At 42.0% G+C, this 24,232-nt stretch overlaps 1 protein-coding gene across 1 annotated transcript in view; it reads left to right on the top strand.

Moving 5' to 3' along the window:
- The window catches only part of AFG2A (AAA ATPase AFG2A), a 232,896-nt gene that overhangs the window by 194,414 nt on the left and 14,250 nt on the right, over positions 1–24,232 (top strand). The window contains 1 exon segment of the mRNA XM_075501145.1: positions 9,925–10,007. Within this exon segment, the coding sequence (XP_075357260.1) occupies positions 9,925–10,007 (83 nt within the window).

The raw sequence follows: 24,232 nt of genomic DNA, 5'->3' as shown, positions 1-24,232 counted from the left end.
TGTTGGTACACCACTTTTCTTGTTTCATATATTTATATCATTCATTGGGGTTTTTTCTTGCTATAATGACTTCTTTTCTTTTCTTGCACAGGCAAAACTTGCATTAAAACTTACTTTTAAGTTTTTTACCAGCCTTTTTGCTTCTTCCTTAAGGAGTAATAACTGTACATGGAGGCATCTAGCTGTGGCTAACAGCATTGCTTTCTAGATCTGACTGTCCTCCCAGCCATATTCTGCCTCTCTGGAACACAGGCATGCAGTAGCCCTCCTCCCTGATTTTCTTGGGAAACATGAGCAGCTGGGTATCATGGGAAGCTCCAAGAGGTAAACTTAGAAACAGTCCGAAATTCTTCCAGCATTCTGCCGAGGAATAGATACTCCACAGGAGACATCTCGCACCTTCCAGCAACTGAGAACCCAATAAATGAAAAAGCAAGGGAGCTTCCATTAAGGACATTATTCATCTTGCAATCTAAAGGCCCTATGCAACAAATGTCTTTTTTTCACTCCCTGCCTCAACTCGGGATGCATACGCATGTGTAAATAGCCATACAGAGACCCAGAAAGTATACATTTCTCTTATTATCATAGGATTTGTATGCTTTCTATCCAAATTGATAGAAACACTAAGACTCCAGAAGATTTGCTAGACTTTCTGGCCATTATTTTTAACTGAGTTTGTTTGCTTGTACTATATTGTATTATGATATCTCATACATAGGTAACTACAAATACAGTTGCTATTAACCTGCTATGCAAGATCCAAATCAGAGACAATATTTGCCATAGCTCCAAAGACAGGATGAAAGGGAGAGTTTAAATAAACCCATGAAAAAATATTTTTTTTTTCCTTTTTGCTGGGTGGATTCAAAAGTTTAGGGCTCTAGCAATCTTTAAATGGTGGTATAACATAATAGAAATGCTGCTGGAGCTGAAAGGAGTTGAAAGACAGTTCTAGACTGACTGTGCTCTATTGATGAAAAAAAAATATTTTTAGGGAAGGGAGGGCACTTCTCCCAATTCCTTTTGCGGAATCACTTGTATTTGCTTTGTTTTGATAGGCGTCTAAGGCCTCTGCTACTCTCCCAGGTTAAACTTGAGAAAAGAATTACTGGTTTGAGAAGCAAAGGCATGAATTATTTTTCAGTGCAAGAAATATGGAATATGCTGAATGTATCGCCCAACCTCATATCTGTCTGCCTCAAAATCTGAAAAGAAAGCAAGCAAATGCAACAGCTACTTAACACCTACACTATGACAGGTTTCATAAGGTAGAAGCTGCCAAATCTGTTTTGTAGTTTTTTCTTTTGTTTTGCTTTTCTAGAGAGAAACTCATGACAGCTACAGCTAATGATGTCCTCCAAGTCTTCTAGTTTTAAATTTTTAGTTGCATAATTCAATCTGTCTTGCTAGTGGCATTCAGCAAAATAGCATTGGCTCTGTGTACAGGTCCTCTGTAGTAACAGCATACTGTGAGTGAGAACACAGTATTCTGTTAATTACTTTTAATTAAAATGAGTGCACGCACACACACACACACACACACACATACTTATAGAAAGACTCTGTTTTTCTAGTGGCTTGGCTTCCTTTTCCTCATTGAAGGGAAGAAGTTAAACTTTCTCATTAAATGTTTATATAAAAATGAAATAATTCTGAGGTTAACCAGAAATGCAGCTTAATCTTGTATAGAAACATGTGTGTGATTTTTTTGTTGTTGTTGTTGCACAAATATAGATGAAACTTGAAGTTGGCAGAGAGTGCTGTTTAAAAATATTTAGTCCCAGCATGTAAAAACTCGTTTTGTTACGGAATTCCTTTGTGAAAGGTGTAGCTATGCCATGTCTCTGCCAAAGTGATGGGAGCCATATCGACAGAGTGCGTTTTGGAAAATAGCTGCATTTTGGGCTTGTAGTTACAAAAGTTAAATTGGAATTTACATGTTTTATATATTGCTTGGAAGGATACCACATCTAGTAATATTTGTTAAGAGAGTGGAAAGAAGAAAAAAGAAAGCTTGCAGATGGAGTCAAAGCTTCGCTCTGTTAGAACATGTCGGGATGAGCAGAGGTATGTGTGATGACACTTAGCATGTACCACTGAAGGCTCTGGTTTATTCTCTTCAGCTGTCATCATGTGCTATAGTTATGATACATATGCTTAATTTTGGCTACATACCTCATCTTTCCCTTCTCTTCTCTGGGTGTGTTTAAGCTTTATAGAATAATAAGAGCTACTGATCCATGTGATACTGTCTGCTGCCCAGGCACAACCCGTGCTCAGTTTTTGGTACAGTAAGAGCAATTAAGCGCAGCATTTTGTGGTCACTGCTGTTTTGTGAATTGTTGCCATGCTGCCGCTGTCCCACAAGAGCAACCGGCCAGTTGTCTGGCTCAGCCCCTGGCCAACACACCAGGCTCTGTGGCACCGGGTGACCGCAGTGGGTAGACAAGGTGAACCTGAAGCCTGGTCCTCCTGGCTGAGACCAGGAGGAAGGGGCAGAAGGAGGACTTGGTCCCTGCTGCGGCCCCCCAAGGCAGCTGTGGCCACCATGGGAAGAGCTGAGTGGGAAGCATCGTCCTGGTCAGACCAGATGTATTCAGGTGGCACGACCACTTCACGTCCCTGTGCAGCACCTCAGGCAAGCTGTGGACGCCCATGAGCATGGTCACATGCACTTCAGTCTGCAAAATTACACAAATAAGCAAACTGTAGATTAAATAGTGAAGATTTGGGCCAGTCTGTTCTGAACTGAGGTCACTTACAGACATCATTAAAGGAGCTGGTTTTGTTCAATTATGTTTCCTTAACAACTTCTCATAAAAGAAATCAGGAATAGCAGAGATTGTTTGCTCAGCCTGTTGGATCGGAGACACGAGACACACATAATATCTGTCCTTTTTATTTAAGAATCGCAAAGGTGCTGCTTCATCACTACAGACCTGCTTTAAAGTAGACTATCCGACGTCTGCTCATATTGAATGTCTCTTTAATAAACAAGGAAGAAAGAAGTCTATCTTTTTATAAAAAATAATTATAGGATATCTTTGCAGAGGATGGCTGCAATACAAATAGGAACTCAACTGTTCCAAGGCAGTGTTCATGAATACAGAACCATATAGATGCACACACTTTCACTTGAGGAAAACTAACAACAGTTTAAAACATAGTTGCTTAGAGATCAAAGAAGCCTCTGTCTCACTGAGGCACTTGTGTGGCCTGTGAGTGCCTTGCACACTTTAGTTAGGAAAGTTTTATAGAGCGACAACCATATATTAAATAAATTCACTCCAAAGCTCCAGTGGTAGGTACAGTACATGAATCTGAGGAATGAGTGGATACTGTATGAAAAGCATTATGCTAACACACGTCATCATTTTCTGGTTAGAATAGATTATTTTCCATTTGCAAAATGCCCAAATGTATAATCCATCCCATTTAAATCTACAGATCATAGAATTGAGCGGAATGAAGAGATACACATACAAGGACAATTCTTTGTCTTTCAAAAATTAGGTCAAAATTTATCACAGGGTGATCAATTATTTCATAGTATTGGAAACGTTTTCCTCCTAAACAGAACAAGATTTGTAGTGCTCTGTAAGAATTTCTCTTCTTGGAGAAGAGAAAAAAGGCATATTACCTGGTATTTTCCTGTTTTATCTGTCTTATGCATGAAACAGGAAAGTTGAAACATGCAAGAAGTACTAAAGTTAAGCCTTTCTTGAAATACATCAAAAACTCCATGTCTCACCAGTTAAAAGCTTCTCCGTTTAGCCCATTTTAAAGAAAAAATGGTATTTGTGACATCTTAAAATAGTATTTTTATCTTTAAAAGATAAAAGCATTGTACAAAAGCGTTATCTAGGGCACATCTCCCTGGCCCAGCCAGCATCGTGCTGCGGTACCTGAGCTTGTTCGGACGGACCACCGTGCATATCAGAAGCAGTGCGGGGATGCTAAAACAGGGTGAGCTAGCACAAAATTTCATGAGGCGATCCGGCAGCTCCCTGCTACTGGAGGAAGAGGTGCTTGCCGTGCTTGCCACCCCTCCCATGCCAACTGGTGCTTGTCGAATCTCAATACCCCAGCAGCAAGCTAATGCCTTTTTTTTTTTTCTCTTTTTTTTCTTTTTTCTCTTCTGGATTAGTTTTCTGATGGTCTGGTGCATTGAGTCAGTTAATGAAAGGGCCAGCTTAAGAGACGGGGCCAGCACAAGAGAGGGGTGGGAGCCTGCAGCCGGCAGCGGGTGGTGCCTGCACAAAGGAGACGGGGGAAAGAGGGGCTGCGGCATCCCACGCTTTGAGCAGGAGTGACCTGCTGGGGCTGGCAAAAACCTAGAGGTATTTACCTCTCCGAGGTATCTACCATCTCTGCCCAGCACTGCACCGAGCCTTGTACAAATCCCTTGCGGAAAGTTGTGCGCTGCTGGAGTTGCATTGAATTGAGATATTTATGTCGATTTTAGAATGCAGTCGGCAACCTTTCCCTGCTACTCCCTCTTAGCCTCTCTGTCTATGGTGCATCTTCTCCTGCTTTGTTGTCTCTTCTCGCTTTGGAAAGGCATCCATGCTCACCTCTTTCCTCAATCAGGTGACGGCTCTGCGTCCTGAGAGCTTTCTGACTTGCCCGGTTTCGTGGGGGTAAGGCTATTGCTCTCCTTAGAGCAGCTTCTGACGCAGGGGTAAGAGGAGGTGCCTGACTCGGGTAGGAATTTGCCTGAGCGAGAAACAGATGTCCTGGCCCAGGAGTTATTCATGTCTTTTTAAAATGCCATGTATGAACCTTTTATCTCTCCTTACCAGAGCGGGAAAGCCAACTCCCCAAACCTATACACAACCTTCCTTTGAGGCTGGCTAGCAGCCGTGCACCGACGGGCGCCCGGTCTCGCAGGTAGTTTTCATCCAGGAAGCGCCACAATTTGCGCTATTCACAAACCGCAGGGTACTATTCTGTTTCCAGGCTCCTAATCCCTCTTACACACAATCCCTTACAACTTTAACTGGCGGGGTGGAGGAGCAAGTTAAAAAGGAAGGAAAAAGGAAAATGAAACACAATGTACAGCCAGCCAGTGGCTGCCAGTTACTGCGCGCACAATCGACGCCAGCTGCAGCCCAATTAAACCCGACATTCACAGGTGTTCCCAACAGCCTCTGCACCAACAAAACCACTTTCTTGAAAATACCTAAGGCTTTAACACAGAAGCTCATTTCTTTTTTCCTCTTTTTTTTTTAAAGATTCTTTAAAGCTATTTAGAGCACTTTAAATACAAAGAAGCTGAAAAGGACTTTCAGTCCGCTGGAAAGAGTTGGTGCTTAATGCCAGAATGGGGGAGAATCGGCCAAGCTGAATCAGCCAGTGTAACCATTGGTTTCGGGAGAAGGATGGGTTATGCTGAATGCTGTTTATTCAGGGACCAGTAGCTGGCACTGGGCATTTTATTGTTGTTGGGAGTGAAATGGGGAGGGAGGGAATGGTGTAAATCCATTTCTTTTTGGGACTCATCATTGTTTGCACCATAGCTGTGAGCTTGTGTGTGGCTTTGCTAATTGCTGATCAGGGTGTGTGCGTGCATGGTTCAGATAGCAAATTTTAGTTCTCCTTTCCTCCCAGGATAACTTGATACAGTCACCGCTTTGACTTTGAAGTAGGATTCTAAATTAGTTGTTTATTTTCTGATCTTAAAGCACTCATTCAGATGATCAATCAGTCCCTTAAAATATGATAATCTGGTTTTAATACATGAATTCAAAATTATTTCCATAGAGAGGACTAAGGCTAAGAGAGGACTGCTGACAGCAGACTAATGCATAGGTCACTAATTTGCTGTCATTCCATTGAAAATGAGAATTGTGTTTGTTAAACTTTCATTTATAATGATATTAATAATCAGACTAGGATATATTCTGGTACTCATAGATTCAATAGTATTCAACCACACCTGGCTGGCTATTCATCTCTGCAATAACACCCCACACCTCACTAGTTATTGCTTAATTACCTGCTGCCTGGTCTGTTGCTGTTTAATCACTGTTGTTTCTGACAATCACTTAATGTCTTCATTATGGCTTTAACAGTCAATGCTGAAAGTCACCCTATATTCAGATGCAGTCAAGAATTTCTATTTTGTCCTTCAGTACATTGAGCTGCAATTTTGCCTTTGGAACAGGACTAGGACATTATTCCTATTCCTCACAACACACAGAGATCCAAAAGACTGCACTTTTTTGGTTTGGGGTTTTTTTTTTTAATACTGAAAAGGTAAAAATGGTGATCCCTTGGATTTTTATTTGAAAATAATTAATAATTGTCTTACAACTGGCAGATAGGTAATGTTGGTTCACAACATTCATTTATAGAGGCAGGCAGAGGCTATTCATGCTGACAAATGCAACGGAGAGAAGAAAATCACCCAGGCTTCAAATTCACAAGTATACGACCTAAATTAGACATTGTCACTCAGGAAAAGATACTGGAGGCAGTGTGGATAATTTTCTGAAAAACATCGCCTCGGTGCTAATATGATGGCAAATATAATAGTAGGAAAGGAACTGCAAGCAACCCAGAAACACCGCTGTGCCGTGGTACGGCTCCCTGCGTGTCCTGTACGGCTTCAGCGGCTCAACAGCAAGAGGACAGAGCAGAAGTATCAAAGACGACATGGCAGACGGGCTGACGGATGGAGAAGTTCTGCAGGAGCAGGGACTGAATCACTGAGGACTCTTCAGCTTGCAAAGACTTGACTGAGAGAGGTTGAGATAAAACTCTGTAAAATCATTAATGATATGGGGAAGGTGAACAGGGAACAACAGATGAATCACCGTTCTCATAACACAGGAACTAGGAGGCACGTGTTGAAATTACCAGGTTTAAGACAAACAAAAATGCTTTTTTATACAATGCATGATTAGACCGTGGCACTCATTACAGGATGATCTTGTGGAGGCCAAAAGGAGAAGTGTTTTAAGAAAGTAATTGGACAAATTCATTGAGGATAGGTCTGTTGCAAGGTTTTAAAACTGATAATCTAGATGCAGCCTCTGGTTTTGGAGGATCTTTTGGAGGATCCTCCCTAAGCCTGGGAAGGATCCGTACCTTGCTGCAAAGCCGCTGCTTTTCTTCCTTTGTTGTCAATTAGCCCCTTCTGCTACTTTCCCTCTTTGCCTCGCTTGACCCAATCTATGTTGTTTTTTAATCTAGGCAGAAATGACATTTTAAAACCCTTCAATTGCTTGGTCTAGTAAGAAATGTCCTAACGCGACTGTGACAAGAAATATCTATGAAGAACCAGCAGACCTTGGGCCAATAACGCAGCAGATTTCACCAGATGAATTCACTCTCATTTCACTGTGGCTATATTACTACTTGTGTTTGCTTTCCACGAGTGATTTAGCTTTACTAGCTAGTGAGAATGCTTTTGAGGACTTTTTTTTTTTAAGTTTGCATACTTGAACAAAGAAAAATAATCAAACCTGCCTTGTCGAATCTCTTACCTCAGAAACCTGATACTCTGGGTTAGCCAAGGAATGGAAACAACGCCATGTGACTTCTGCGACCAGACGTGAGGGCCCAAATTTTAAACACTGTGCCATAATGCCTGCTGTTTATTACCCAACAATATGTAAAAGATTTAGTCCACAAAAATTCTGAGTGCAGCCAGGAAGAGAGAGTACGATAATTCATGCCTTAAAATTCTTTCCTCTTCCCTTAAAAGCAGCTCAAATGCTCCTGGGAAACCAACAAAACATATCAGTTTTCTGGTGCTTCCTCATGTCTATTAATTTTCAGTTATCACAGAACTTATGGTTCAGTCTTTTAAGAATAGAATTAAAACAAAAAAAAAATCCTTTGGAGGTTAATTAGACCTCATCGCTCTCTACAACTACCTGAAAGGAGGCTGTAGAGAGGTGGGGGTCGGTCTCTTCTCCCAGGTAACAAGTGATAGGACAAGAGGAAATGGCCTCACGTTGCGCCAGGGCAGGTTTAGACTGGATATTAGGAAATTTTTCTTCACCGAGAGGGTTATCAAGCATTGGAACAGACTGCCCAGGGAAGTGGTTGAGTCGCCATCCCTGGAGGTATTTAAAGGACGTTTGGATGAGGTACTTAGAGACATGGTGTAGTGATGGTTTTTTGGCAGTGTTAGGTTTATGGTTGGACTCGATGATCTTAAAGGTCTTTTCCAACCTATGTGATTCTGTGATTCTGTGATTCTGTGATTCTGTAATTATTGCCAATGTTACTGGTACTCTTGGCAGAGCATAGAGAAAACGTAAAAGCATCATCAGAAGTATCAGCTTATGGGCAAATTCCTCCTGCGTGTATCAGTGTACAAGTGAAACAGGAAGAACTAAGACTGGCAGTGGTGTTCCTTCGTTTTTTGGATCTGCCAACTTGACAGTCTTTCCTTCAGCTTCCCCGTCAGTAAAACATATCGGCTCCTAACAAGTGAACGCCTTGTGCTGTAGTGATACCCTGCTTCATCATTTTAATGCTGTAGAGCGGTGATGGTCTCTGTGAGCAGGACAGTCAAAACCTGCTGTACTGAGTTTGGGGGTTTTTTAATAATGCCTGTGAAAACCCCCGGAAGGTCTCTTCCTCTTCATTTTGTGGAAAACTTGCCCTTAGTGCAATATTTTTCAAGGGGAAATGGACCCCTCCTTCAAAGACCAGTGCAGTTTAGAGTCCAGGATGCTTGGGATCTGTTTTTCCATCAACAGTCTTCTCCCTTTTGAAAGATTTCTGGGTTTGCTGTTAGGCAGGGATGGGGGGAGTTCGATCTGGTTTGGGTTTTTTTTCTTTAAGTAGCTTTATATTTGTGTTAGAGATAGGGAAATAGTCACACTGTCTACTTAGAGAAAAACCTGAACGGAAGGACCAAGATCCCTGCGTTACTTTCTAGATGATGATTACTTATCTCCGCAAGAAATTGGTGCACTAAAACTCAGCTACGCTTCCACGTTTAACTGTCTCTGAAGTCCTGAAAAGCATTAAAATGCATAACAGCGGTGTTTAGCTTCACTGCTCATTAGAGCAGCACAGAACTAATAGTAATATTGTTGTAACTTGACAAAGCCATCTAAATCCATGCATGTTTTCTTGTGAAAGCTTCCTAAACATGCTGCTAAATCCTCTAAAAAGCTACTAAACGGCTTTGGCAACCATTAGCACAGCATAAGCGGGGGAACTCTTTTCAGTAAGTGAACAAACAGAGAAAATATGCTGAATAGCTGGACAAATGTGTTTCAGCTGGCTCTTTCATTTACAGATATAAGGGAGCAGTCAATATCAATCACTGTTTTCCCTGTTGCACTGGAAATCACAATATCTCTTTTCATTCCACAAGCTCTTTTCACCACAGTAATGTGTCTTTAGAGTGACACTGGCATCAGTCTGTTTCCGCTGTCTGAAGTCCAGAGAGCTTAAAAACACATTGCAGGGTATGAGACCTTAACCCTCCTCCCCTTCCACACACCCCTCTCCTTCTAGCCTTCCTTTCTGAATTAATTGTTTTTACTTCTTTCCCAGCATAAAGCTGAGAAAGAAAAGTGCCCGCAGAGCCTGGGAATATCTGCTCTTGCGCTTTGGGGACAGAAAAATGTATCGCTGGTTGTTGGGGTTTTAATTTATCAGGTGTTGCGGGGAGTTTAACACGAGGTAATATGATTATCAAGTTAATTTGCAACGTACTGTAATATGAAATGTAATGTTATTGTGGTTTGAATTTTGAGCTATATCCTGTTTCTTGGATGTCCCAGTGACCCACAACCTCATTTATTAAAAAAAGAAAAAGTTGGAGAAACTCTGTCCTTGTGAGTATCTGGCATTTGGAGTACGTTGATATTCTTGTGTTCGCTTTCTTCCTTTCAAGGAATGTATTTTATAATAATAATGCTATGTGGTTTTTTTTTTATTTCTTTGCAGATAACAGCAGTCTGTAGAGAAGCAGCCCTTCTAGCTCTTCAGGAAGACATACATGCCAAATCTATCATGGGACGGCACTTTCGGTATGCACTGACTGTCGTGACCCCAAGGATTCCCAATTCGTTAATCCAGTTTTATGCAGATTATCAGCAGCAAAGTGGACTGCACGCGCTTTGAAAGGCAAATTAATACATACCCCCATGCACGGTGTGAATAGCAAATTTCCTTTGTAAAGCTGTCAAAAGCTAAAGAATTTTGTATTGTAAGTGAATGGAGTGTCCGAAGTTAACTGAAGTGCAGCATCATTGTAATAAATGCCCGTGTGGAAGTTTTGAGCGTAACAGATATTGTCCAAAACTTTATATTTTACAATTTCAGTGGTGTAATCTGCATTTTAGAAGTAGTAAAACTGCTGGTTTAAGTCAGTTTATCTGAGTGTATATCTGTGTATCAAAAAAAAATTACCAAATTCTGAAATTTTGGTGGATTCTTGGCCCTAAAGAGAGTAGCAACAAGTGTCATTACTGTTTTCATTTGTTCCTGCCTCAACCACAGTTTAATCCCAGGGACCATCCCAGTGAGGCGCAGACCTTGGGGAGTGGCCTCACTACAAAAATGCTGAAAATTATTCTGAATCTTTTGATTTACGATCTCCAGAAAAGCTGCCAAACAGGCTTGCCGAACATAGAGCTTTCCGAGATAAAGCTAAGGTATCCTGACTGATTACAGCGAAACATTTCTCTTTGGTCTTAAACAACTCCTATTTCGACATACTGGGAAGTAGGCACCTTAACAATTGTACATCCCTTAGCTGCCTGTGCGGTTCAGAAAAGTGAACTGCATCTAATTCTTGGCTAACCTGAAACCACTGCCAGGCATCAGCAAAAGGTATTTTTTTGTTGGTTGGTTGTTTCCATCAAAATAAATAGGAATGTTGATTGGTAATTTAAAGCTGGCCACTTAAAATCCTAATGAATCCTAATTAATGAATAAGAAAACCTCCTTGCAAATACTGTTATAAATGATCACAAAATAGTTCAGGAACAGATAACATTTTTTCAGCTTACTTCTGTGTTATATCGTCTGTTGAAACAACGACAGGTCCTTATGGGCTCTCTGCTCTTGCACTCAGTATGAAATGTAGTTAAGCAAACTCATTTTCAGCATTTTTCCCCACAATAGAAAGACTGAGCTTTTCAATTCCAGACGTGAAAAACAGAGGGAAAGGTAAAGCAAAGCCAATACAAACTTTAACAAAAACTTTTTTAAAAGGTGACAAAAACCTGGATTTCAGTAGGTAATTCTATGTTGTCCTGCTGTTTTGGAGGTAAGTAGAAGAATTTACAGGTGAAAATTTTAGCCAAATCCTGCTTTTACTTGTTGGAGTAAACAAGAAATACCATTTCAGGCTTTATTACCTCTAAGGTTATTTTGGGGGTTTGTTTATTGGTGGTTCTGAAGACTTTTCTTTCTTGCAGTCATTAGATATGTATTGATGGGAGAGTTATAAATATTTAGAAATTTATACCTTTTTATGAGAAATTTGTATATATCTAAGAGATATGTCTACCATATTTGCTTATATTATCAATATGAAATTTTAAAAGTAATCTCTTGGCCTTGATTATGGTTTTTCTCTTTTTACTTACTTTCACTCTGTACACAATTTGTAGCTTTTAAACAGAAATCTACTATTTTAAAATTACAACTTTTTAATTACTTTTATTCTAATCTCCTGTTACTATAATTAGCATTTAATTTTACTATCACTGAAAAGGATTAGAGGACGAGGAAAAGCAGGTCGTTTACTTCGTTCATGTGATGTATGTGCAGGTTTTTTCTTTTTTTTATTGTTTGACACTCTAATAGTACAACAGACAGAGGGAATTAAGAAAATTATAAACTGGAAAAGTTGCCTTGGGGATCAAGACTGCATTTGAAACTAATTAATCCTTCTTTTCTAAACTCTATATACTCCAACTTGAAGCTCAGGATGTGAACCATTTATCGTAACTATTACGTTTTTGATGTTTCCAAAAATTAAATGCCATACCGTTATCCCCTGGCACTTTCCTCCAGCATGTGTTCCTGAAGGGAGGAGAGAGAGACCGTAGTTTTTACTGCCAATAACAGATTCTGTTTGTAATTTTGTATCCTAAAAATAACATGGCGTGGTGCTCCAGATGAGTAGCAAAACTAGATCGCCATTCCTTGGGAAGTGCTCAGATCCCTTGGGAACATGCACCAAGGCGTGAATCTGAACTGAGAAACTGAGAGAGAGGCAGGTAGGAGCTGGCTGCCCTTGCTGTACGTGGACTGCCGTTGCCATCAGAGGGAATTTTGCACGCTGAATTTTAGGACATTAGGAGAGAATGCTGCCCCATGACTGCTGTTTGTGCCTTGGGAATAAGCCCATCCCTGCAAACATTAGTCCTCTCATCCGCATGGTGCCACATTTATCCACATGGTACCAAATCTCTTGATACATACCTACATGCCTGAAGTGATTTTAAATGTAGGAAGCTCCCTGTTTTATCACTGGGTTTGTGGAACTTGATTTTTTGAAAAGTAAGATACTCGTACAAAAATGAAGTTATGGCAAATTTGTGAAGTCTCTAGAAGGTTTATGTTGCTCCCAAATATTCTGTTTGGAAAACTTGGCTAGCCTGATGCCACTCAAAATGTTACTCCATCCCAAGTCACAGATAAATTGAGATTTAAAGAAAGGTATGACGATTCCTGTTCTGGTTCCTAATGACAGATCACTGTTACCGTGGACTAGCAACTTGAAACCTTCTTATCAGAATTCTGGAAAATAACCAAATACTCAGTTTTGGTCAAAGCACATCAGCAACGTAGTCCTCCTTTCATAATCCAGTCCCGTGAGTGCTTTTGCACCCTCGGCCTCTCATTGGAACTTACTGATGAGGGCACTGTAGGACAGAGCACTTCAGAAGTATCTTCTGTTAGCCTGTCATTTAAATGAGTGTTTTTTAATTCAGAGCTGAACTTTTCACAGCGTGTTTTACTGAACACATTGTGCCTTGGCACCGAATCAAATTGCTTGCAGTGTGAGGCCATATAAGCCTGAACACCTCTACGCTTCAGAGTAAATCAAAGATAGAGGCGTTCTTTCTTCTGCTGGGTTAATCACGTTTATTGTTGTTTGGATGTTTCCATGAGAGATAATTTTAAGAAACCGATAGAGGCTCGGTGAACAGAAAAGAACGCCTCTGAGAAGAACATCTCTCTCCCATCCTCTCTTTAACTGCTGAAGTGGTTCCTAGACTTATTTCTTTACGTTCTTTAGAAATACAGTCTTTTTTCTGCCTGCCATTATCTTTTGGAGCCAGTTTTTGGCCCAAATACTGCTTGAGTTGCAGAATTGTTAACATTAAATCAGCTTTTCAATGTTTCAGGCACATTTTGTTTAAATACAAAGTCTAACTTTTTCCTCCAATAACAACGTCTTGCAAAATGGCTTAAAATGTCTTTTGACAGGTTTGCCAGAAATGACCAGGAGAATATTTATGATCAAAATGCAAAAATGTCTTCACTTAACTTGAAAAAAAGTTCAGTCCTGTGTTCTCCCTAATGCATAAACCAGATTTTCTCTGCAAGTATGATATACAATTCTTAATCCTGGAAAAAGAATGAAGTTTATTGTGGATAATTTTCGTACGGTCTCTAAATGAGAACAGAACATAAGGTTTACTGAGTTCAGGTGCGAGGGCGAACATCGGGGACAAAATAAAGATAATTTTCAAAGATGGTTATTCAAAATCATCGAACTTAGACTTGTCTGCCCTTTCAAATATTGTGTCCTTAAAGTTGATTTTTCTGGTTTGTGTATTCTGGCTCTTTCCTTTTAGTTTCTTTACTCTTTTTAAATGTCAAAGTGTGGTGGTTCTCCTTCAGAAACTGGGCACGTGCCAAACATAATGCTCCTATAACTGAGCATCAGTCAATGAGTGCTGTGGGAAGGCTGGCTGTGGATGCTCTTTCCCCGTGAAGCAGGCGTCAAACTCTGTGCTGATGGGTATGGAGAAGGGTGAAGAGAAAGCCGAACTGTAAAGCCTGGTGTTTTGCCGTGTATTGCCCAGTAAGCTGAAGTTAACTGATGGACACAGGTTCACGGGCAGGAAAACTATCCCTCCTTACTGCAACAGGCAAGTATCAGGGCTGCGGAGGAGACTGACCCTTAAGGCTTTTGGTTGTTTCTGGCTCTCCCAGAGAAAGCAATTGAACGAGTGGGTGAAACAGTATTACCAATACTAGAAAAGCAAATGTCCAGTGGTTGTGGTAGCTCAGGATCTAGTGCTAGCTAGGAGAGAACTTAGAAGGAATCGTACTTGGAAGACAAAGAGTCACGCGTGTGCCTGGAAGGCAGGCACCCACTGTCAAATCCTTGGCAAAAGCCCCTGAAAGAATTAGTAAAAAGCAGGCATAAAGAACTTGCCTTGCCTCCTGTGATCACAAAGTTGGGACAGAACTGAACGTGCTTCCTTCACGCTTCTGTGCCTTGGGATTACTCCCATGCCAATGCAGTCAGGGGCGTGGGAAGTGGCTTGCAGTGGGAGCTGGGTACACCCCGACCTGCGCCTCGACCTGCTCGTGACATATGTGATGGGGAGGTCCGCTGCTTGGCCACCACCGACAAAGCCAGCACGTAAGGGGAGACAGGGTGAAGGAGGGTGGATGATCAGTGCGTTTCAGCTACTCCCAAGTGACATATTGGCCGCTGGACACAGAAGCCAGATGGCCTACGTAAAGCTTTTTGTAGCTGCTGCAAACTCTGTCTTGAAGTCCTGGTCAATGTGGAGCTAACCCATAACAGAGTTGCATTTGGAAAACTGGTTTTGCATTGTGACGCTTCGGTACTTGTATTTAATGTTGTTGTTATGGTTGTAGTGAATTGCAATAATTTTTATCTACTAGGAACCTCAAGATCTTTTGCTTTTGCTGGTGTCTTTTTTTTTCCTTTGACATGAAAGAAAATACTGTAGGTGATCTAATGTGTGCAATTTAATAAAGCGCTTTTCCTAGGGAGTAAGTGCAAGAGGCATGCAGAATCGCAGTTGTATTTGGGCATGTTTTGAATGGCAGGTTAACATCTGGAAGACTAATATTTCAGCTGAAACCTACTCCTAATCTTGGGTTTTGTGTCTGCTCTTTTTGCAACTGCTACCTGTTCATTTATTAATCTTTTCTGTAGGAAACTCAGCCATGCGTTTTCTCCGGGGCTTTATATGTTCCGTGTTAAATCTTTTAAATGGTGTCATTCTTCCCTGCAGACTTAAATCCAATGACTCCAGAGTCCTGATAGGAGAAGGAGATGTGTGTTTTCTCTGTTAACTAGTCCACCAAGGACCGGGCCGGTGAGGGGGAAAGAGCCCTGCTCTGTGTTTGCGTGGCAGGCCTCCAGCAAGAGCGCAGGTGTTGCAAGAGAAGGCAATGGCAACCAGATGACATTCTTTCCCCTTGAACTAGTGTGGAGCCATTGCTCAAACAGATTACGGGTCCTTCCAACAAAATTTGAGGCTAGCGTGTTGACTGCGTGTGCCTGTGTAAAACGCATGGCAATAAAGCTGGGATTCATCTAACTAAAAGATTAGGGGAGTGGAATTGCTCTCGGTTCCCTCAGCAGTCATTGGAGAGACACTAGAAGATGGTGCAGACAGTGATTTATCCCAGCTAAGAGCTGAACTACCTTTCTGGAGGTGCTAAAGGGGGTAGCTGATGTCAAGAGAGGCTCCTAGGCACTTATCTAGAGAAAGTGCCTAGAGGTAGCTGGAAGGAATTGAGAGCAGTAACTCTCAAAATATTGAGAAAAATATTTTACCAACTCGTGCAAATATATCCTGTTTGCATAAATGGTTCTGGAAATGCCGTTGGTCTCTTCCTCTCAATCCCTGTGTCTGTGTGGCATGGCAGTGTGCTCTTAACCACCCTCCACCCCCCCGACTTTTTTTATCTCCTTTTCTAACACAGAGGAGTTTTCACATCCCTGTTTGGTAAAGTAAATGCCTCTGCATCAGCAGAGTGTGGAAAGGGCTTTGATAACCTTCAAGGTGAAACACTTGTCAGCTCTCACTTTATCCAGGAACGGATTATCTGGGCTGTGGAATAATGAGGTCATGTCTTTCCTCCACACCACTGGCAAGAGCTTCAAATTTCACACAGGGGCAGCTGCTTACATCAAGCCTGCTCTGCTTAATGCCGTTTAAAGCTACCCCCCTTCTCTGTCAGCGAGTTTTCCCAAAACGGAGGATGTGAACTGCGTTCATACAGCCTCACTTGCATTACACGTGAGGTGTTTTCATGGTGCTTGGGTTGCTGTCTTAACTGAGACTCAGTTGGGTTTGATGCAGAAGTGCAAGATGCAAGTAGCAGAGCGACCTGCCTGTGCTACTGCAGCTGCCTACAGGCAGGCACTGCTTGTGAGGAATGTAAGGGATTTGGTGGGTGAGTGGACCAAAGCCATATAGCTCTTTCCAGGCGAGTGTCCCACTAGTCAGCTTGCTGCACTGCCGCGAGTCTAAGTCTGCAGCTTTCATGCAGAGCTATTGCATTGAGAGTGGCCATGGACATGAAAGATCCCTAAAGCACACAAGTTGCGGGTGTTAAGGCCTATGGGTGCTTAGTAGATTAGCAAACAAACAAATCTTGTAATATTCTGGAATGCTTCCTCACCACCTAAGTAGGGATTATTCTACCGAACCAGCAAATTCTACCCTTCTGCCTAGTAAAGTCTGCCTTTCAGAGAACTATGCTCTTTACTAAGCAGTACTCTTGGGGGGGGAAGAAAAGAAAATATGAAAGCATATCAAAAACTTCTGTGTGGATTTCAGGAAAAGCACAAAAATGTTAAAGACACCCTGTGAAAACTGGGTTACTACAGTGCTGGCAGTTGCATACGTAGGATGCTACACCAAGAAGGTCGCTACAACAGAAAATTGTATCCTTAACGTTTGTTTTCCAGAACTCACTATGTGACGTAACTCACCCACCACTTTCTTCTTAGCACTGTGAAAATCTTGGTTAAACTGTCAGCTTTTTATCCGAAACGTGTAGAAACAACGGGTTACCTTGGTCTGATTCCACTTCCAGGCTTTCATCATGTGTAATTTTGGTAAAAAGCTGCTTTTGTTAATATGTAATGCATCATAGCAACCGGTTACACTTTTACTACAAAAGGGTGTTTTATTTTCCTGAGGGATGAATAGTAATCAAGGATCAGCTGGTAGTGCCAAGTGCCCTGATAACACAATTGGCTGCATACAGCTTTGTTAGGCCCCTTCCTGCACTTGCCGCAGCAACTTAAAAGAGGATGGGAGGAGAGCTGTTCTTCACCTCCTTGACTGTTGGGGATCTGAATTTTGGGATGGCTGGCTGCTGGGTGAGAAGGTAAGCGCCTGCATCAGAGCCCTTCCTGATTAACGGGGGGGGGGCGAGAGGAGATAGAGAAAATGTGTGAAAATAAACATGTGAATTAGGAAGATTACCCTGAAATTAAACACTGACTGATTTTAATGTGGAAAGGCAGGGGTCGATGGAGTTGGAAGGAGATAGAAAGTAGGAATACTGATTGTAATCAGAGTAGGGGCTGATTTGTGTTATTTTGATGCTGATTTTGGTGTGCTGGTGAGCTGGGGGAGGGTTACAGTCACCCTGGCCCTGCGTAGGAAGTGTCTCACTGCTAAGCACAAAGTGGAATCTGCCTTTGATCTCATTAACCCCATCAGCACTGGATTAGCAAATGTGTTTCTGGAACTTGACTCTTTCAGACGCTTAAGGTGTATATAAAGTGGCAGACGTTATGATTCATACTTTCTTTGTTTGGTTGGGTTTTTTTTACTAACATCAAAGACTAAATTCTTCTAGGCCAGCCCTGGCTCCTGCATTGGTCTTGCTAAATGTTTCCCATGCAGCAGGAAGAACACCCTTGCAGTTGCTTTCTTCCAGGAAAAAGAAATTCTCACATCTTCGCCCTCTCCTCCAAAATGGACTTTGTTGACTGGAAAAGATAACGATTGCAGCAGGGCAGCACTAAAGGCAGACCACGGTGTTGGCTGGGTATGGAAGTGAGACCTCTCCGAAATCTTTGGGGCAACCCCTCTTGAAGTGCAGCAAGGCCATGGGTGCAGAGAGTTTTTACAGGTTTTTTTTTCCTCCTGGAAATATGTCATTATCATATCATTGGCAGGGTTCAGCACAGTTGCAAAAACTTTAGAAGAAAAAGTTAAGACATAGACTCTCTTCTTCTGAATTTTTCAGAAAATTAGTATCAGGTAATGGTATCAAGAGGGAGGAGGGGAATTTTACCATTTTCCTCAATGAGAAGAAGAGGAGAAGGTGGGGGAGTAAAAATCTAAGAAGAAGTGGGGAGGAAGAGAAATGAGTAGAAAGCATGTGTGGAAAGTTCTCCCCTTTCTTCTAAGGGGAAGAATCTACAAGGAACTGTAAACTACAAGAAAAACAATGAGATGGAGAAGAAGGAAAACCCACAGCAACAATAACAAGCAAAAAGAGGTTTTCTTTTTCTAGAAGTATTTGTAGCCATCAAAAGGATCTTGTACCTTCAACAGACCATTTTGTTCCTTGCTACTGGTTTTCATGTAAGTCTGCTTGGTCATCTCCTGAGAGGACCTGATAGAAGATGTGTGGCTTGTGAAAAAGGACATGCGAAGAAGCTGATGTGAGTTATGTGGAGGAAGCTGCACAAGACAGGAGGAGCAGCGATGCAAGGCAGAAAGAATGGCATGACACGGAGAGTAGGGTCCCAGAACAGCACTTAGAAAAAAATTGAGTGGGTGAGAGCAGCTGTGTTGCATTGTGCTGTCTCCAGAGACAGAGCTGGAGCGGAGCTCTGAGAAGAACAGCATCCTCGGACTGGTGTTCTCTGTGCTGCACAAAGCCCAGGCGACCTCAAGAGAAACCGAGACAGTGCCCTGGGCTATTTCTGTGGCCATGACTGTTGGTAAGCTCTGCTACACTGCCCAAACAAGCTTTACACCATTTGCTGTTATAATATGCCCCCCCCCCCCCGCCAGCAATGTAGCATCTACCCCGGTATGGACATGGTGACTATTTCAAATTAATTTGAGGTTACGTTGTCCAACTTCACCCAGGAAGAAGTTTGCACAGTGTGATGACAAAATCTGCCTCACACTGAGCATCAGCTGGAGGAGAGGATTGTTAGTAACCCCTGGGCTTTATTTTAAAGTCCTCAAGTTTTACACTAAGTACAAGACAGAAAAGCTCTAACCCTGTAAAAGAAATTACTGTAGATTAAATTAGAAAAGAAAAGTCTGTGTTACTGCAGGTGCCTATTATGGTATCTAAAATGAAAGTGTATGAGTGTCAAGAACACTCAGCAAAAACAATTGCCTTTGGTGGTTCCTTCAGAGTAAAGCGTGGTTGACTGTTTGCTTGGGTGTGTTTTCAAAAGTGCTTATTCGGAAGAGCATCTTAGAGATAGCTTTGGACAAAGGTGTGTTTTATATCTTGAAGTCAGTTCTGTCAGGATTGGACTTAGCCTGATTTTTTTGGGAATAGTCAGTTATCTTCAATATTACGAGTGCCCCATAATTTTAAGCTGGTTTTATCCTATTGCATTGTCTTGGGGGGGAACCACAGAAGAAGTTGAAGAAGTTGAGACAAGGCTGTGCAGACCAGGACTATCCAGGTTTTGAACTTCGCTCCGAAGTGAGTAAGGAGCCTGTAGACCTTGGAAGTGTGAGCAAAATGTGTTCAAGCTGCCTTCTCTTTTGAGGCACCTTGCCATGCACTGGAGCAACTCCCGTTATTTTTGTAGTAGTTCCATTCAGTGGGCTCTGGATGGATCGATAGACAGACGTAGGAGGAAAGCCTCCTAGGCCAAAAAAAAAGAACACCCCCCCCTGTTTTCTGAACACTGAGCGCACTGCAGTTACCCAAGAGCAGCAGGGACTCTACTGCAGTGAAGGGCAGTCACAGCAGTAGAACAACATGAGGTCGGAGGCTTTGATCATTGCTCCTTCACAAACACCTCCAAGTGCTCTCTGCTTTGTGCAAGCCTCGTGTTTGTCCTCCCCCCCGTTGGTCTTGAGCTGTCTGTTTTTCAGCTTTCTGGTTATTTCCTCCCTTGGGTCTTGGGGGTGGCATGAGTTAAAATACATCTATATGCATGAAGTAGCAGTGGGAATATAATTTTAGCTATATCTGAAGCTCCTGAATATTGTACTATACTTCCCAATCACACATGATGCTAAAATTATTCTTTAATAGATAAAAGTTTCTCTGAAACTGAGTCTGTTTTTAAATGGAAGTTGTGGGTTTTTTTTTACCCAGGCTACTTTCCCCACGTCTAGAAACTGCCATTCTGTAGGAAGGTTTTCAGGCTAGGAGTCAGGAAAATTGAACTACTATCCTAGTCGGCTCTTCTCGTGACACCTTTGGAAGTCACTTCGCCCCCATGAGACTTTCTTTCTCCCTCTTTTGTAAAGTACTTTGAGATCTCTGATTAGAGTATAGAAGTAAAGTTCTGTGCTAGCTCCAAAGTTCTGCTGTTACATCAATTAAAGGAAAGATCCACCCCCATGACTTTGATAGTAGCACATGTGGAAGGAAAATAATGGTTGTTATGACTTGCTAAGACCCTCCAGTTGTAACACATTTGTCCTGCCTTATGTAAGGGCTGGAAACAAAATGCGTATAATAACCTCGGGTTTTTAATCTCTGCAAAACATAATTAAGCATTTGAAAGGGTGGTTGGAGGGTTAAGCTAGGAAGAATAAACTAGTAGTATAATAACATCTATATTAAAATAAAAAAAAAAAAAACCAAACCCAAACCCAACACACAGATTTAACATGTTACATAATCTCTGTTAAACTTGCTCTGGGAAATCCTCCAAGAGCTGGTGTCAGTCTCCATTTTGTACAAGTCTGTACATAACCTTTATAAGAATTTGTATGAAGCTGAGCGGGGAAACAGGGAACGAAAAAGTTAGAACAGAATGTAGCCTGACCAAAGGCTTTCTGTGACGGAGCATTCAAAGCCGGAATGGAGGGAGGTTTGCTCCTGCGCAGGTCTCTCCCCAAAACCACCCCCTCTGCGCAGGTGATTTCCAGTGCCTTATCCCGGGCAGTGGGCTTCCCAGTGCAATCGCATTTCACTTCTGACATCAAGCAGCAGTCTGAAAGGCTTCTAGGTGTATTAATCTCGTAAGTAATCGCTGCTTTGAGATGTTATGTTAAAAAATAGTCACTCTTCTCTCAGCTGGATGCTGCCATGCCATGGGAAGAGTCTAGCGTGTTTATGGCCCCGTCAGCCATGTAGACGGTACCTATCGGTTTGTCTTTGCTCTGTTGCTTGCAGATACAGCAATTAATTTAATGACTGCTAATAACACAGAACATGGACCATACCACAGAGCTATTTCTTTTCCAGGAGCTCAGTCACTGCCTGTCTTAGACGTAGATAGTACTCACTTTTCTCTCCTATGAGAATAACTTGGAGCAAAGTGGTTTGAAGCATGGTGTTTAGATACACGGGGGAAAGGTGCTGAAAACGGGAATTATTCGCGCTCCTTTTGTGAACTGTGGAAGAAGCCCTTAGCACATTTCTGCCAAAAGACAAGTCTGACTGTATCGATCTACTGCTTCTGCTGAGCTTTCATCGTATTTTGTTCTGTCCTTCCCACCTTCCTCTTTCTCTTCTGGCGTTGTTACGCTGCTTCTTTCCCATCCCCTGCCAGAAAGGATTGTTTTCCTCCACACAGCTCAGCAGGGCAGCAAGTAGCGCTGAAAATAGCAGTGATGTGGAAGTGATTTGGAACATGGCACGTTTCATCAAACAAACGTGTAATACAGTAACATTGCTAAGCTTTTACTGAGGCATCCTTTCCGGTGAAGCCAGCGGGATGTCTGTGCAATAGAGCGCTGGATGAGGAGATCGGGATTTGACTTTTCTGCTTTTATTTGCTGATGACCAGACCATTCTTCTGATAAAGATATGAAGTTCTCCTCAGGGAAAGTAAATTGTGAAGAAATGTACCGCAGAAAGTTATATTGTGTTTGCACAACAGGGCACGATCCAGCTTCCATTGAGAACAACAAGCGTGTATTAAATGTTGTGAGAATTGGCTCCTGCTTACAACTGTGAAATACTTCATGAAGGCCTTGGTTTTGTTTTCCTCAGAAGTTCACTTTTTGGTAATGATCTTTGTCAGGAAATCAGTTGGGAGCTGGATAAAACAATGCACCGGTGAGGTTCGCACTGAATGTTAATACAATTTCCTAAACCGTGGGTCTTGCCTTGTATTACGGCCTGCTTCAGGACCCGGTAGAGCGGCTTTGAGTTTTGAGCAGTGTCAGCAGGCTTTAAACAGCTAACTTGGTGTCCATGAATTTTACTTTTCAGTGAGCCTATGCAACTTATTTTTTATTACCAAGATTAAAAATGCATTTAACGTTAGTGAAGTCCACAGCACTGGGAACTCCAGTATGTTTTTTTCCCCAGAGCCTGAAAGAGCAGTAGGAAATGCGGGGTCTCTTTCTGGAGCACTGCGTATGCAAGGATGAGGAAGAAAGCATGCAGTGCTGACTGGATTCTGCTGTTTGAAGGCTTTGCTCTGGAGCCTGTTCCTCGACCTGCCTTTAAAATACAATTTGCTTGATGTTTTTTAACATGTTTACTGAAGTTTGTCTGCCCCTTCTTCATAGCACTGTGAGTTCACTTGAAATCAAGTGATCTCTCATGACATGCACTGAGAAAATATTTCTCGGGGTTTTTTTCTTTTAGTTCAAAGGCTAAGTTTATAATAGAGCCAATGGACCAACCTTCTTCTGTCCAAACTACCTCTAATATCAACAGTTTAGCTAGTTCAGCTGTCCCGCAAGGAGCAAAGTTGAAATAAAGTGTTTCACATTTCACAGAATCACAGAATCACAGAATCGTATAGGTTGGAAAAGACCTTTAAGATCATCGAGTCCAACCATAAACCTAACACTGCCAAAAACCACCACTACACCATGTCTCTAAGCACCTCATCCAAACGTCCTTTAAATACCTCCAGGGATGGCGACTCAACCACTTCCCTGGGCAGTCTGTTCCAATGCTTGACAACCCTCTCGGTGAAGAAAAATTTCCTAATATCCAGTCTAAACCTCCCCTGGCGCAACTTGAGGCCATTTCCTCTTGTCCTATCACTTGTTACCTGGGAGAAGAGACCGACCCCCACCTCTCTACAACCTCCTTTCAGGTAGTTGTAGAGAGCGATGAGGTCTCCCCTCAGCCTCCGCTTCTCCAGGCTAAATAGTCCCAGCTCCCTCAGCCGCTCCTCATAAGACTTCTGCTCCAGACGTAGATGTAGATTTAGATGTAGATTTACTACATCTCTTGCATTTACTTTGCATCTTTATAGGTACAAGCTAGTATACATATTGGTATCCAAGTACCTAACGGTACACGGAAAGATGCATGCAATTCAGAAAATGCATACCTTCGGAAGTTCTCAGCATCAGTTGACAGGGAACCTACAAATGCACTTGAGACTAAATAGGCTTTTATTGAGATGTCTCCGTTCACAAGTCTGACTTCCCAGTCCTACTCCAAAGTGAAGGAATGGCTTTCAGGTGTTCTTTTTTGGGTTTCCATACTCTATTTTGAGTGTTGCTCTTTTGATAAGATAGGAGTGTCGTATTCAGTGGTCAGTAAGACAAGTTGTTAATTTTTTCCCCGTAAGCGAACTAATTTTTTGCATACTTTTTTGTATACTTGAAAATTTCTCCAACATTTATACATACCAATTTTTAACCTGATTGGTACCAAAGATTATTGCCAATGTAGTAGGAGCTGGTAGGACATCCTAGTCAGATATTGTTATCAGTTCTTTGGAACTAGGTAGTAAGTTGTTCTTCACAAATAAACTCACAGTCATTTAACATCCGCCTCCACTTCAGACATTTCCATGGTTCAAGGCTGTCTGTGGCCTTCTCAGTGTCTCCCCAGTGACGTGTCTACCTCGACTTTCTCTTTTAGTTGTTGCTCACAGATGTGCCGTCTGCTGCATGCCTTCTGGCTTTGCTCTCCACATAACAAGTAACCGGTTTGGTTTTCCCAAGATGGTTCTTCCTTTCTCTCTCTTTTCTTTGGGGCAGGGGAGCGGGAGGATGTCTCCTGGCATGATGGAAAGCCTTTGTGATGAAAACTAATTTGTTCCTTTCAGTCAGAAAAAATCTGCACTTTCTACTAGTTTGCAATAATGTGGGTATGAGAGAGCTGAAAATTCAGCTCTCTTAGCTGTTTCAGTGGCAGACTCAAT

This window comes from Mycteria americana, chromosome 4 (genome assembly GCF_035582795.1).
Source record: "Mycteria americana isolate JAX WOST 10 ecotype Jacksonville Zoo and Gardens chromosome 4, USCA_MyAme_1.0, whole genome shotgun sequence".
Taxonomy (NCBI): domain Eukaryota; kingdom Metazoa; phylum Chordata; class Aves; order Ciconiiformes; family Ciconiidae; genus Mycteria; species Mycteria americana.
The sequence above is the reverse complement of the archived record's forward strand: the minus strand, read 5'-3'. Positions and strand labels throughout refer to the sequence as shown.